This window comes from Cloeon dipterum, chromosome 1, assembly GCF_949628265.1.
Source record: "Cloeon dipterum chromosome 1, ieCloDipt1.1, whole genome shotgun sequence".
Classification (NCBI taxonomy): Eukaryota; Metazoa; Arthropoda; class Insecta; order Ephemeroptera; family Baetidae; genus Cloeon; species Cloeon dipterum.
Genome location: NC_088786.1, coordinates 18,025,564 through 18,039,134, shown reverse-complemented (window position 1 = coordinate 18,039,134; position 13,571 = coordinate 18,025,564). Strand labels below are relative to the sequence as shown.

The window sequence follows — 13,571 nt, the reverse complement described above, 5'->3', positions numbered from 1 at the left end:
AAATTTACTCTGGGTAAAATTTTTCTCATCTCCCAAAATTTCTAGAAAAGCCATGTTTAAATTTAGCAAATTGTCATCTTTTATCAAACACTTTTGACCGGAAGAAAATAGATGAAAATGATGCTATCTCACCCTTGTAAAAGAATCAATCGACCCTTTTCAAACCAAATTTTTCGTCAAAAGTTTTTTAAAGAGCAGCTTCCTAGAAGATGTTGATTAAAAAGTGACATGACTTTTACAGATGGAGCCAGACAGCCTTGATGAGTCTTCATCCCAACAAGAATCTGTGATGTACGAGAAAAATTAAACAGTGTGACACTCCTACAAATCTAAAAAGAAACCTGTGACTGGATGAACAACTGAGAGTTCGAAGGCGTAAATCTACGTGTGTCTTGGTGTCTTATCTTCCCACTGCAGCAGAGTGCGCATTCTCATGTGTAATTGTTTCACTCTCAAAGCAATAATAATCTGTTCCCCGCTCTCAGAGGCAAAGTCGGCGCGACGAGACGAAATTGTTATGGTTTGCGCGAAAATCACGTGTACTTAAAAACAAAACGAGGTACTTTTTCCAGCAGAGTTGTTGCACAAGACAAAAAGAGAACTCTGGGATGAGAAGACACTGACAATAACAAACAAGAAACTCAAATCGAATCAGAATTCACAAAGAAATTATATCAAATCTAATCCAAATGTTGTTGCAAGTTAGACGAGTATCGTTGTCTTCCGTTGCAGGAAGTTGCTGTTTATTCAGAGTTTTTAATATCACTTTGCCATTAACTCTCACACACGTACACATACTACACTTAAATTTTAGTGGGAACTTTGTATATACGACGCTACGCAAACCTAGTTTTTTCGGGATAAAATGTACGAACAAAAGTTATAGTTAACAAACAAACAAAAAATGCCACTTGTCAGGTCGTTAGAGGCAGAAATCGAAATATTCTTACATCTGTGGCCTACAAAATATTGAATGCACAATACATTTTGACATTTGTTTTGTAAAATCATGTCCCTTTTAGTTGCGTAGGCTCTCTTTCTCAGATCATCGATCACGACAAGTTTGTATACTCTATTTCTCTCTAACTAACATGTGCTCCGGAATTGAATGTGCGTGTACATAAATATCAAGAAGAAAAAAATACCATATACATTAATTACTCTGCCCTAATCTCAAACTCTTGTAGACGGGAAACGGTTCCAGAGGCGAATCCGATTTCCTGCGATGCCGCTCTGTCACTTGCGGGCCGCGGAGGAAGTTGGGCTTTCCTCGGGGAAAATGTACAGTAGAGAAATTCGAATAAAAGAGAAGCGATCAGTTGTTTACGATTTTGTTGAGTTGTACGAGAATGAAATGCCAGGAATACACTGCCGTGTTATGTGCTTGAAGTGATTGCTGCTAAATTGCACTTGACTTGCAAAGTGCATTGCAACAACATACAATGCATACCAAATGTATAGAAGAAAAAAATTATACTGATAAGAATCTACGAAAAATTTCAAGTGTAAAAAAATTGTTGATTAAGGTACAGTGAACGTGGAAAATAATTGCGAGTCACTGGATGTGTCGAAAAAAAATGTGCTGATGGGTCGAGTGAAGAGAGAATTATATGTACTATTGGATTGTTAGCACAACTTCTATCTCCTCTCCTTTGCGAAAAAGGGCGTACATTTGCACCTCGACACACACATTAAAATGGATCTTTTCATCTCTTTACAATCCACGCGGAATCCGATCGAAGTAGGAATTAATTTTCTCTGGCTGGAGAAAGTTGACTTGCGCCTGGAGATTTTGTTGCCAGTTGCTCAAAGAACAGTCGGTTTGGCTTCTTGTGTGTGTCTCGTCTATTCTAACAATCACAAAAAGCAAAACTTACAGCACTTTTGGCCGTTAAATCGGAAAATAAACTCTGCACTCTTCCTCTTAAAAAATATTTCTACTAAGCATCTGCCGAAAGTTACGGAAAGGTCATTTTCAAGGGTGGCACCCTCTGTGACAATTCTCTCTTTAGGTTAAATGAATCAGAGCATATCGTTTGCCACTCTGTGAAAAAATAATTTAAAAAAATCAATCATTTTCTTCTCACACGCGTTCGTCTGAAAACGACCAATTCTCATAAAAAAGCTTGGTTGGTTTTGTATAAAAAGAACGAAAACTGAAAATTACTAGGTACATGTAATGTTACTTAAAACCATGTGTGTGATGGTTACAAACAGTGTTAACCGTGACCAAAATATTTAAAACGCAACGATTAATTATTATAGCGAAAACGCGCGAGACATCAATTGATAAAACATTAAAATACGGTGCACATTTGAGGGCAACTTTTAGGGCAATGATAATTAATTATATACCACCGCAACTAATTAAACAATATGGACAACTGATCACTGTTTCAACACACCCTGTTGAGTATATATAAATTGAACCTGCAAGGTTTTAGTAATGTGATAATCAACGTTTTCACCTGAGTTTCATATGTATAACATTGATTGTGTGCTGCTGCTTACGAGAAAGTCTATTAGTTCTATTTTTAGCGAGAGTAATTGTTACACCCTGATAAAAATGGAGCCCATCTCGGATTTTACGATGATTTGTAGACGGTCAAACGCGCGCGAAAATAGTTTTTGAGAACTTTTTAATTGAATCTGCCAATGTTTGCCATGATTCGTGTGAACAGATTTATTTTCTTCTTAAAAAGGGTGACATTTGTATATCTATAGGAAAAGCCTGATGTATAAAATACTCATTCAGATAACAAAAGAGAACACTATTAAAATAAACTGTTTGATTTGTTCGTGAACTGTGTAAAAAAGCAGACGAGTCCAATTTGTCACACACACGCATTACAACTGTTGGTAGTTAAAATAACAGAGTATGTAAAACTTACGAGTTGATTACATGATGCATTTAAAAATCTAAAAAAATGTATGCATGACAAATTGAGTGTATATGAGCATTTATCAACACATTAAATTAAAACCTACATTAAATCAAATTTGTTTTCTTTAAACAATCATCTGACAAATATATCAAGCAAAGTTTTATTGTAGAAAAAGGGAGTTCTCGTACCAACAAATTTAGCAAAGCTCATTTTCCACCACGTCGGCCATATACAGAAGCTGCTCTTTCCAGAGTAGAACCAGCTTTTGTGCGGCCTCGGGCCGGTCCAAGAGAGCATTGTCGATGATTAGACCAAGACTCAGTTCTCCAGCGTAGCTCAGAATACTAGCACCAACTCCTGAAATATCGGAATTAAAAACAAATTACCAACACGGGTGCCAGTTTTTCTAACATATGCTAAAACTATTGTGCTATGAAGGTTTTATATAATGTCCTAAACCATGACCACATGCCGTAAAATAGAAAGTGATATTTTTGGTTACTTTTACATTTTAGTGTGAGAAATGTCAAAAAGAAACGTCTAGGCCAAATTTTCAAATAACATAAATCATACAATAATTTTAATCTGATACTCGGGTCATATTAAAAAAGTCAATTCATATAATACTTCATATTAATTCGTCTTTTAAGTTGGATTTGTATTCTTCAGGACAATGCTTCATTCCTGAAATTTTTAGGACATTGTAGAATTTTTTGTTCAGGACATTATCTTCGGCACCCCATCACCACATTTAGTGTCCAAACCTGTGGATCCTTTGTTTGGCACCCAGAATACGAGTTTTTCAAGCGGCGATCCGAACATGGAGATTTTCTCACGAGGCCCTGGCATGTTGCTCAGGGCGGCCGTGCACTGTCGGCTGTCCAAAGCCAGGGCAGCCAGAGGGCGCGGACACACGTCCCCGACTAGTTTGATGATGAAACTGTTGGCCACGACCACGGCCGGCTGGGTGGCTTCTTTCAAGGCCTCGTCAGCGGCGCGGATCTGAGCCAGGACGTTGGCCTCATCCATCGCCGGAATTTTGTTGCTCACCAAGGTCAGTGAGAACGAGTTGGTCATCTGTGCCAATTTGGTTTAAAAAAATATTAATTAAGTTAAAAATTGTGTTTCACCTCAGGTACGGCACTCGAGTTGAAATTTTTACTTGGAATCCTGACCGGGAGGACGATGGTGCAGGACTTCAACTTGTCCGAATTATCACCAAATTTTGAAACGGCAGCCAAAAAGGAGGCTAGCAGACCTGCACTGAAAGACACGCCTGTTGCAGTGTGGATTGACTTGGCTGCTTCCATCAATTGCGTAGAACTGCACCAGGCAACCTATTCCACCCGTAAATATTCGTAGATTATATTATTTTTCAAAAATTGCATTATCACCTGTTTCTGGCCTGAAAGCTTTGGCCCATGAAGCTTATTTTCGTCCGAAGGCATCAGCAACTGTCCTTTCAGAGATCTTCCTACAGCGACGACGTTGTCCAAAAAGCTGAATAAGCACATTCATTAATAATTTTATAATCAATTAATATCAAATTATTAAATTAATTAAGAGCTAATTTGGAAGGTCATAACAACCTGTTTAATAATGATTTTCGTTTTAAACAAAAGTAAACGCTTAATACACTGCCTATTTTTCCTTTTGGCTCAGTGCGGCGTGATTTTATATCATGTATCTGATCGTTTTTGCAGTATTCTGCTAGCATTGTATGCCATTTCTTGCTGTAATTTTTTTTTATATAATACTATACGCCTTACGATAGCAAGAATGCTGTGCCGCTGAACATTCTTTCAGTGCGGGTGGCATTATTTGCGGGTGGGTTTTCCGTAATTCGGCAAAGAGTGTTGTTTGACTAAAGGCTAGAAATCTAATCTGCACTTTTTGGTAAATTGTAATGGATCTAAAAAAGAACCTAAAATATGCATTTTGTGGAAAAACTTTACTAATCCTAAGCAAAAAATGTGCTTTGTTTGCAATAAATTCCTGTTGTGTTGAATACAAAAGATGTTACTTGTCAAATCAATTTTTCTCACCTATTCTTGTGTCGAGACTGGATTCTGTCAACCATCCTTTTTATGGCCTCTGGATTCGGGGTGAGTACTTCAAGATTGTCACTAGACGCCAAGTTGGAGAGGAGAGCGCGGAAGAGGGCCGGCCCGTCGCCCATGGAGTGGTGGATACGGAAAACTATTGCCCTGTGCGTCTTCCCACCGTACATCAGCTTCGGGCCGAGCAGGATTTCCCAGCCGGCCAGGTGGTTGTGTGGAAGTTGTGCGTTGCTCAGGCTCGACAGAGCCTCCCTCAACTCCTCTTCGCTCGACGCCTCGTCATCGAACTCGCAGCCGACGGTTTTAATGTATTCATCCAAATTGAAATTCTGGAATAGAATATGATTCACTTACATTTGCAAAACAATATACCGATGGTTTACCTGCTGGCCCTTCCAGAAAAAGTAGCCAAACGGAGAATATTTCCGCAATTGTTTCAGTTTTGAATGGGAGGGCAAGAGTTTCTCGCTGACTGCATTCTTCAGCTGCTGAAGGCTGAGATCTCCCGAGATAATGGCCAAGACATTGATGACGGAGAGCGATGTGGTGTCGTTGGAGTTCACGGCCCAGACGGCGTCGGTGCCTTTGAGGATTCTACCTCGGAGGCAGAAGTTGACCAGCATTTTGTACAGCAGCAGAGTGCTGATTATGGGCACCGCCAGAATAAGCACGCTTAGAAGCACGAGCGTCCAAACGATCCATTTTGATTTGATCAGTGGCTGGAATAAATAGTGCACATTTTGCTAGTTTTCACATACTTAACTGTCTGTGTTTACTAAAATTATAAAAAAAAATACTCATAAAAAGAGGCAGACTACGAATCAAGTGATTTATATTTAAATAAAATCAGTTTATCCCTGCTAAACCATTCAAATATTAAAATGATTTCAGTAAGAATTATTTTAAACAACATCGTTATGTGGCAATTCAATATTTTGAAGCTTTGAAACAATGATCAACAGGACGGAAACTCGGTGTCATAAAGAGATATTTTATAAAATGCGCGATGAGACAAAAACAAATTCAATCGGTATAGGATGTGTGAATGAAGCCACTCTCGATCGCCAATTAAATTCATGGTCAGTCTGTGTGCACATGTGCCAGCAACCGGTGGGTGTTTCAATTGCCAAATTTACTAATTGGGAGTAGCCAAAATTGCAATACAAACCAGGGCTCCATTTGATTCTATAATTGAGATTCTTGCACCATTTTTTAATTTCACTCCCTGGCCGTGCAAGCAAATATAAAATTTCTAATTTTATTTCGAGTAACATTTCATCTATTGTTTTATCATACTTTTTCATTGTTGAAACAAATCACACAAAAAAATGTTTCACCATATTTAAAAAACTGGTAACTATAAGTGAATAGAAAAATCTTTTTATGAAAGGAAAAAACGATCTGTGTAAAATATTATGAACAAAAATATGAATAACCAAGGTGTGAAAAAAACCAAAAATCGAAAAGGGCCGTTCATCCTCTTTCTCAGACCCATGTCGTCTATAGGTACACCTGCTCTACAGTTTTTTCACTCACTATTAGTAAGAAATATCACTCAATATCAGCACGATTAATTGCTGCTTTTGCAATAAAAATGTTGATAACCAAATCTATTTTTAATCATTTTCTCAAAAGCGATAAAAAATAATCTCGGTATGTCTCAAGCCGCACAAATGCTTACGTTTAAGTGAAATCGCATTCTTTAGTCAAATATTTTTGTGAGTAAGAGCAAAAAAACATGTAACAATCAAACCTTTCCAGTTCCGCAGGTGAGAATGAAGAAGGCGCCTGTCGCCAAGCCCAGAGTGGACGGAGGCAAATTTCTTTCTTCGGATTGGTTCAAAAAAGGGTTAAGGTAATCCTGTTGGTTGCCGTAAGTTGTGAAGTCATCCCAAAAGGGCAGTGGTCCAACGCCAGTGTGGTTCACGTAGGAGTTGTTCATCGTGAGGAAGAAGCAGTGCAGGCGAGCCCTCACGCTTTTTGACTGCAATCCGGTATCATTTCTGCTTCTGAAATAGAGAAATGCTGAGAAACCCTGTCGGGTCCTGCGCACACACCTATATGGCTTCGCAAACGTCCTCGAGGATAATTTTACGTTGAAAAACGTAGCCAGACGAGTACAGGATTTGTTTTCCGCATCGTTTTTGCGCTCAGACCACGCCATTGTTTAAGACGATTATTAGTGAGCACGTAATTTATTATGAAGATGCATAATAATGGTTTCCAACTAAACATTTTTGCTTGACAAATTCAAGGTGCTACTAAAATTATTTGATTGATTTTAATTTTCATTTGAAAGAGCGTTATGATCCTCTCTCAATTGCTAAATGATAAAACAAAAATGTAATTAGAAATTTTTTTGGTTTTAAATTCTGAAAATTAACTGTGAAATAAATATTTACTTAACATGCAGAAAAGGTTCTCACCGCAGTTCTATGCGTGTAATATAGAATAAGTTATAAATAATGTTTCAAAAATAACTTAATGTAGAACTAAGGTTTCTTGCTCGTATATTAAGCCGATTGCGTTCCTTGGAAATAAAATAGCAAATAAAATTTTCTGCTATTAAAAAAACATTGTGAGCTGCTCACCATACGCCAACACACTGATACATGGTATAAAATTATTGAATGGAAATGAGCATACCTTACAGGCGTGGCCCCGCATATATAATACCGTAACAAGCTAGAAATCAAGAGAGACAGAAAAATGAAGCACTTAAAGGAGATCCCTCTAATAACTAGCGACAAATCCCGTTAAAAAATATGTGCCTCTCTCCATCAATGTTTTCAGGAATAACATGCACTAAAATTGATTTTTACCGTATTATGTCTTTCTCGTGCTCTTTTTTTGTAATGCTGCGATGCTTGCGAAGTTGACTCTGTTATATTAAAATCTGGCATTAAAGGAACATAATCATGAATCTGCTACTAGTAAGTATTTAATTGATCGCTTCGTCATTTTTCGAAATGTTTTACTTTAAAAACATTTTCAGGGACATGCTGGATAGTGCTTCTCCTTTCAGGGCTTACATTTTTTATTCCACTTTCCATTTTCCTCAAAGCAACCATTTGGGTTATACTATTTTTAATTTGAAGAGGAGAGGGGCCCAAGTAAATTTATTTAAAACTGAGAGTGTAGTTTATATCAGAAAGTATATTTCCTAATAGCATTATGTGTTTTGAAAAGTGAGGAAATCATCAAATTATGCACCAACACTGGTTTACTCCCTTGGCTAGCTACTTTGATTTATTCCTGCGCTCAAACGGTGTTCCCCTCACGGGTTCGATATTAGACTCTACTTGAAGGTTGAACATGTATAAATGTGTGCCATTTAAGCACCAGAGGCTGGTGTGCGCGGGTGGCTTTTGCTACCCGTGAAGCAGATCTTGAATCGATATTGTGAACAATTAGGTATCTTTGAATTAAAATTTAAATAATTTATCCCGGTATTTTATTATCTTCTGTAAAAATTAAAAATACATAATATCTATTTACATTATTGCTTCAATAATATTCACAATAAACTTGACGGGTATGAAAATCAAATCCCATTCAAATTAGAGCGACATTCAGAGTGTATTTCCAACAACGCTGGACATAAGCAACAGTTGCTCTTCCCAAAGGAGTAATAGTGTTTTGGCTGCATCATGCTGGTTCACAAGGGCAGCGTCCACGTTGAGGCCAAGGCTGAGCTCTCCGGCGTAGCTTAAAATACTGACGCCAACACCTGCATGATATTTATCCCCCTCAATTTAATGCTTTCACGTAATTAAAAAGAACCTGTGGATCCTTTGTTAGGCACCCAGAAGACAAGCTTCTCAACCGACGAACCAAACACGGAGATCTTCGTTTGAGGCCCCGGCATGTTGCTCATGGCGGCCGTGCACTGTCTACTGTTCAGGGCGAGATTGGCGATTGGACGGGGACAAACGTCTCCGACCAACTTGAGAATAGCCCTCGTGGCTCCAATTACAACAGGCTGAGTGGCCTTTTTAAGAGCTTCGTCGGCCGCTTTGATTTGGGCATCGACGCCATCGTCCATCGCTGGAATGCGGTTGCTCACAACCGCGCACGAAAATGTGTTTGACATCTAACAGGGTTTTTTTAAAAACAGTATAATATTTGATTTCTTTTGAGGATGTCGATTCAAGCAAGTAAATAATCGAACTTATCCTTGTTTGAAAGTTGAAACTTTATTCGTATTTTAATGTTTCTGCTCCAATTGGCAAATTATTCAAGGGAAAATTAATTTTCTCATTATAAATCTTTGTCTAATTATATTAAAAAAGTATCGCTTTTTCACTGCAAATACAAGAAAGGATTGAACTCTAATTAACCTTATTTAAAAACATACTTTTTGCAACAAATATTGTAGTCATACAGTATTAACAATAGTTTTTATTGTATAAAATGACAATATATAATGTTTTTAATAAGAAAAGTTTATTGTCATGAATATGGCGCCAGTTTGAGCCGAAACAGACCAGTAACTTAAGTTTCAACTTTAATCTTATTTCAAATAAGGAAAGTTCTGCAATGCAAAAATTATATTCTTAAGCGATTTCCAGTAAGTCTACCTCTGGCTCTGTATTAGGGTTGTTTTGCAGAGCTCTGACCGGGAATACAATGGTGCATGCCTTGAGCTTGTCTGCGTCATTTCCAAACTGGGAAACAGCAGCCAAAAATGATGCCAGAAGGCCAGCACTGAACGAAGCACCTGTTGCGTTGTGAATTGACTTTGCAGCTTCCATCAGTTGCGTTGAACTGCACCAGGCAATCTTTCAAAAGCGTTATTTTAAGAGGATAAAAAAACTCAGAGAATTTTATTAACCTGTTTTTGACCTGATAGTTTCGACCCGTGAAGCACATTATCGTCAGAAGGCTGTAGCAACTGTCCTCTCAAGGACCTTCCTACTGCCACGACGTTGTCAAAGAATCTGCATTTTTAGGATAAAGCTAAGAACATGAAAAAAGTAATGAAATGTAAAAGTTGGATAGATCGGACCAATGTTTTCTAAAAATTAATTAAGGATTTTTAATTTTACTACTATTTTGTTTAGAAATTATGAATACCAAACAATTCTTGACAAATATTTTAGAATTATTAAAATAAGCCAAGAATGATTTCAAAACTGGTTGTCAAACATTCAAAATAATGTATTACTTGTTATTATATCTTAACTGGATTCCATCGATCATTTTCTTGACCGTCTCAAGATTAGGGGTGAACACTTCCATGCTTTTGCAGTCGGCTAAAGTGGAGAAGAGAGCGCGGAAGAGGGCCGGCCCGTCGCCCATGGAGTGGTGGATACGGAAAACTATTGCCCTTTGCGTCATCCCGTCGTACATCAGCTTCGGGCCGAGCAGGATTTCCCAGCCGGCCAGGTGGTTGTGTGGAAGTTGTGCGTTGCTCAGGCCCGACAGGGCCTCCCTCAACTCCTCCTCGCTCGACGCCTCGTCGTTGTATTCGCAGCCGATGGTTTTTACGTAATCGTCCAAATTGAATTTCTTATATTATGAAATGCAATTTTGTCTCATTTGCAAACAAATCTATTGAGATATATACCTGCTGGCCATTCCAGAAAAAGTATCCAAACGGAGAGCACTCGCGCAAATACTTCAGTTTTGGATGGGAGGGCACAAGTTTCTCTCCGACCGCATTCTTCAGCTGTTGAAGGTTTAGATCTCCCGAGACGATGGCCAGGACGTTAATCACGGCGAGCGAAGCGGGATCGTCAGTATCAAGCGCCCAGAAAGTGTCGGCGCCGCTGAGGATTTTGCCCCTGAGCCACAAATTGGCCAACGATTTGTAGAGGAGGAGAGCGCTGATGATGGGCAGCATCACAAAAACCGCAATAAGGAGGATAAGGGTCCAGATAATCCATGACGCTTTGATGAGCTGCCGTGCAAGGATGGGAGGTCAATGTTAAGAATACAAATATTATCGGCTATGTTATAACAAGAAATTGTTGATTTGAGTAATGAGTATTGGCATACATGTAAAATGAGAAAGTAATACGAATTTGTTTCAATCTATTTTTAATTTCCCATTTTTTACGCGAGTCGCGTGTTTACGGAAGCCAAGCAGCGCTACTCGATAAATCATAAGGATCGAGGCATTGGCGATTGTGGCGTCAATTGAACGATTGGAGGGGTATAGGGATGCCGTGTAAGGCAAAATGTGGAATAAAAAAAATGAAAAATGCGTATTATTTTCTCAATTTAAACGTACGCCAATACTCATTACTCAAATTAACAATAATTCTCTTTGTTTTGATGCTATGTGTATAGGCATACTGTAGAGCAGAGTTGTCGTGCAGGTTGTCTGTTTTTCTTATATCGCACCACATCTACACCCTCTTATCTATAGTAATTTGTGCAAGTAGCCAAGTAACAACAAAAGGGCTAAATTTAATTTGACATGTATATACCCAAATAGTATTGTTATTATCATTGCCAAAAACGGCAAAATATTTTCGTTTCCTGAAGTTAACGACAGTAGTAAGATATTTGTAGTAAACGTAGAAAGAGTACAAATAACGCACTTTAATAATAATATCTTGGTAGAAAACATGATAAATTTAGGTACAAAGCTAAGAATAATGTTGAAAAATCTTGTTAAAACACGGTAACAAAATTGAAACATGGCGCTATTTTCCAAGTATATTTATATCTACTTTTTACGACTGTGACTATATGGACTATTTGAAGGGACTATAAAAGTTCTTAAATGCGTTATTTTTTGTCATAACTTCAACAATTTGTTTAAAAATTAATATGGATCAATTTTTTCTCACTGATCTTCTTGAGAAAGTATTGACCAGATATATGACTTTTTTTAAATTAATTTTATAAATTGTGTATTTATTAATAGTCTTATTGGATTATGAACCTAACAATACGCGAATTTTGCACTAGAGACTAGCAAATTTAATTAGCATTTTTACAGACCAGTTTTGGAATCACATTTTATTTTAAAAACCTTTTGAGTTCCACATGTGTAGAGACAGAGGGCTGCAGCACCCAAGCACAAGTAAGTTGGGAAAATAAGGGATTTTTCCCGAGACTGCTCCAAGAAGGGGTTACCAAATGTCCGGCTATTCGTGTAGTTCGTGAGGTCATCTCGGAAGGGCAAAGGCCTGTAGCCGGAGTAATTGAACATGGAAGTGTTCATGGTGAGCGGAGTAATGTACGCGCGCCAGCACTCGTACTTGATTATATACTAACACCTCTGAAGCACATTCAAGCTCGAGGAAGGCCTATCTCCACTGTATGGCCTCCAGGTGCGGCTGCTGACAATGAGCCAGGCGGAAAATAAGTGGCAATAAGTTTTTTTTTTAAATTCAACACTCCCAATTTTTCCAGTTCACATGGATACATATATTTAAATGAAATATTAGCAAAATTAAATACCATGAATTGAAGCTTCAGTCCTGTCTCTAGCTAATTCAAATAATTGAAATATTCTAAAAGCATTTGAGGGCATTAAGTAAACGTGTTGAAAATTGGTTCTAAGAAAATTATATTTAAAAATTGATACCCCGATTAAAAATATTTTCCGTGTCTAAATTAATTAAAGCAGATTAAGTATGATCGTGCATGAATAATGAAAATCAGACATAAAATTAGAAAGTTAGAAATAAAATTGGGAGGGGAGTACGCAATGGCTACAGCACGCAAGGTAAAGCAGCTCCTGCTTTACCTTGCGATTTCAGCGGTTTTTCAACCTAACCAGGTGGTGCGGCGTGTCAACTGTGTCCATGAACGTCTGCTGGTGTGGAAACAGCCGTCGGACGGGATGGATGATGCCGACACTGTCCGAGGGCCGAGTTTTCCGGTCTGGATTTTGCTGCTGCACTTCGGACGCTTTGATTCTAGAGAAAATCGCATGGCACGCAGGCGACACCGGCAATGCAGGTGCGAGTTACCAAGGCTACGTGCAGGTCTAGACATGATTTACCTTCCTGGAATTCGCTCGACCCGCTCACCGTTGCAATTCCTGCTAAGTGCCAAAATAATAACAACAGCTACTATAGTGAAAGTGTTTTGCGGTATGGGAATTTATTTTCTCATCCTCTTGCTCGCAATGGGGGACATCGAACGGAACCCTGGACCGACATCTGAACTGATTGAGACCCTGAGTAAGCTGCTGGACGAGAAACTGAAAGTGACTAACGATGCGATTGGGGATCTGCGCGGCGTGGTTGAAGGATTCGGCGATCAGCTAAATGAAATCAAGACCGAAGTTGAAGAGCTGAGAGCAGAGAAAAATGAACTCGCCAGCCGTGTCGTTCATCTGGAAAAGCGACTGGCCGTGCAGGAATCTGAAAATCGTCGCCGAAATATGGTTATTTTTGGGATCCCGTCTAACGTTACACTGGAACAAGCCCTTGAAGACGTTCTGTTCAAGCACCTGGAACTGGAGAAGCGCCCACAGGAGCAGCTGGTAGAATCTGCATTTCGCACTGGCAGGCCGGACGGTCGTGTTCGTCCCATTGTGGTCCGCTTTTTCAGTCAGGAATACAAAGTTAGAGCGCTGCGGATTGCCTACAAGTTGAAAGGGACGAATGTGGTGATTTCGGACGATCTCACACCGGAAGAGCGAGCAGTAAAACGGGAATTA

The 13,571-nt window shown here is 38.8% G+C and overlaps 3 protein-coding genes across 6 annotated transcripts in view; 1 reads left to right on the top strand and 2 right to left on the bottom strand.

Annotated features, from left to right (window-relative positions):
- The window catches only part of brp (bruchpilot), a 45,800-nt gene extending 44,240 nt beyond the window's left edge, over positions 1-1,560 (top strand). For both annotated transcript variants that reach the window (XM_065476718.1, XM_065476719.1), the window contains one exon: positions 242-1,560. In XM_065476718.1, coding sequence (XP_065332790.1) covers positions 242-307 — 66 coding nt within the window. In that variant the 3' untranslated portion in view covers positions 308-1,560. The remainder of the gene's footprint in view (positions 1-241) is intronic.
- A 1,098-nt stretch (positions 1,561-2,658) lies between these two features.
- Positions 2,659-6,971, bottom strand: LOC135934758 (uncharacterized). Of its 2 annotated transcripts, none has more exons than XM_065476722.1 (7): positions 6,699-6,971; positions 5,329-5,664; positions 4,931-5,274; positions 4,280-4,385; positions 4,016-4,222; positions 3,650-3,962; positions 2,659-3,242 (listed from the first exon to the last, which is right to left on the bottom strand). In XM_065476722.1, the coding sequence occupies exons 1-7, from the start codon at positions 6,885-6,887 to the stop codon at positions 3,082-3,084; spliced, it is 1,656 nt and encodes a 551-aa protein (XP_065332794.1). In that variant the 5' UTR covers positions 6,888-6,971; the 3' UTR covers positions 2,659-3,081. The 2 variants fall into 2 exon arrangements, with proteins under 2 accessions (XP_065332794.1, XP_065332795.1); XM_065476723.1 differs by lacking the exon at positions 6,699-6,971 and adding an exon at positions 6,399-6,498.
- Positions 6,972-8,395: 1,424 nt separating this feature from the next.
- Positions 8,396-12,156, bottom strand: LOC135934082 (uncharacterized). Of its 2 annotated transcripts, none has more exons than XM_065475594.1 (7): positions 11,931-12,156; positions 10,515-10,847; positions 10,113-10,456; positions 9,780-9,885; positions 9,526-9,726; positions 8,729-9,038; positions 8,396-8,675 (listed from the first exon to the last, which is right to left on the bottom strand). In XM_065475594.1, exons 1-7 carry the CDS (start codon positions 12,120-12,122, stop codon positions 8,518-8,520), a joined length of 1,644 nt encoding a protein of 547 aa, XP_065331666.1. In that variant the 5' UTR covers positions 12,123-12,156; the 3' UTR covers positions 8,396-8,517. The 2 variants fall into 2 exon arrangements, with proteins under 2 accessions (XP_065331666.1, XP_065331667.1); XM_065475595.1 differs by having other exon boundaries at positions 8,397-8,675; positions 12,035-12,156.
- Positions 12,157-13,571: the final 1,415 nt, after the last annotated feature.